Source organism: Morone saxatilis, unplaced genomic scaffold, assembly GCF_004916995.1.
Source record: "Morone saxatilis isolate NCDOM2014 unplaced genomic scaffold, NCSU_SB_2.0 Contig19, whole genome shotgun sequence".
Taxonomy (NCBI): domain Eukaryota; kingdom Metazoa; phylum Chordata; class Actinopteri; family Moronidae; genus Morone; species Morone saxatilis.
In genome coordinates this window covers 8,225,851-8,226,698 of record NW_023339751.1, presented here as the reverse complement: position 1 = coordinate 8,226,698, position 848 = coordinate 8,225,851, and the positions used below count along the sequence as shown (strand labels likewise).

At 43.8% G+C, this 848-nt stretch overlaps 1 protein-coding gene across 1 annotated transcript in view; it reads left to right on the top strand.

Moving 5' to 3' along the window:
- The window catches only part of zgc:172136 (uncharacterized protein LOC566376 homolog), a gene marked incomplete in the record, with an annotated part of 9,676 nt that overhangs the window by 5,399 nt on the left and 3,429 nt on the right, over window positions 1–848 (top strand). The window contains 1 exon segment of the mRNA XM_035663906.1: window positions 422–487. Within this exon segment, the coding sequence (XP_035519799.1) occupies window positions 422–487 (66 nt within the window).

The following is an 848-nucleotide window of genomic DNA, read 5'->3' as shown; positions in this document are numbered from 1 at the left end:
TTTTTGTATTATTATAATTCATTTGTATCATAAAAATAAGAAAATTGGGATTATTTAGGGTGGTGAGTAATGATTTCAGCTCCTATTTAATCTATGACTATACGTCTGACCAAAATACTGTCTTTCACAAAACAAATGGAGTTAGTTTGGCTTTGTTTGAGCTGTGCTGGACAAATGACTATGGGGCTGTTATGTAACCCTCCATCTACTCCATCTAGTTTATTGTCCTCCCCATTCCAAAATCACTCATCTACTGAGTGATATTTTGAAGGCTGGCCCATCCATTGCATAATGTGCTCCCACTTTTAATTTGTTAGCCCAGTGTTTCCCAGTGAACTAGCAGAGGGGCTCGACAGTGGAATTGCAATCTTATCTGAACTGCTCAGATGCCTCTCTGACATCTCATCATTCATTTGTCCAGGACAAAAAGGCAGAGAGAGGAACGGCGTTGCTCGGTCTGACCCTGCGAGGAATGCAGGTTTATCAGGTACGTGCATGTGTGAGTGTGTTATTAATGCATAGTATACACGTCAACACACGCGTAACATAAGAGTGAATCTGCATTTGCTCAGAGATTCAGTCTTTGTATCTGTAGTGCTATAAAACCTCTGACTAGGCGTGTGAGGAATGTGTGGGATTGCCACCAACAGCAGTGCATCAGGAGATAGGAGCTGTCTGCCATGCCCGTCAGTTGTTTGATCTGTCCATCAGGGGCCATCTGGGGGGGATTAGGGCTCCAGGCCTAGCTGATTAAAGAGCCAACAGACCGTGAGATACCTCGAGAAGCTCTCGGCCTCTTCGCCAAGTCCAGATGGCTCCTGCAAACAAAAAGACAATTGATTATTGAT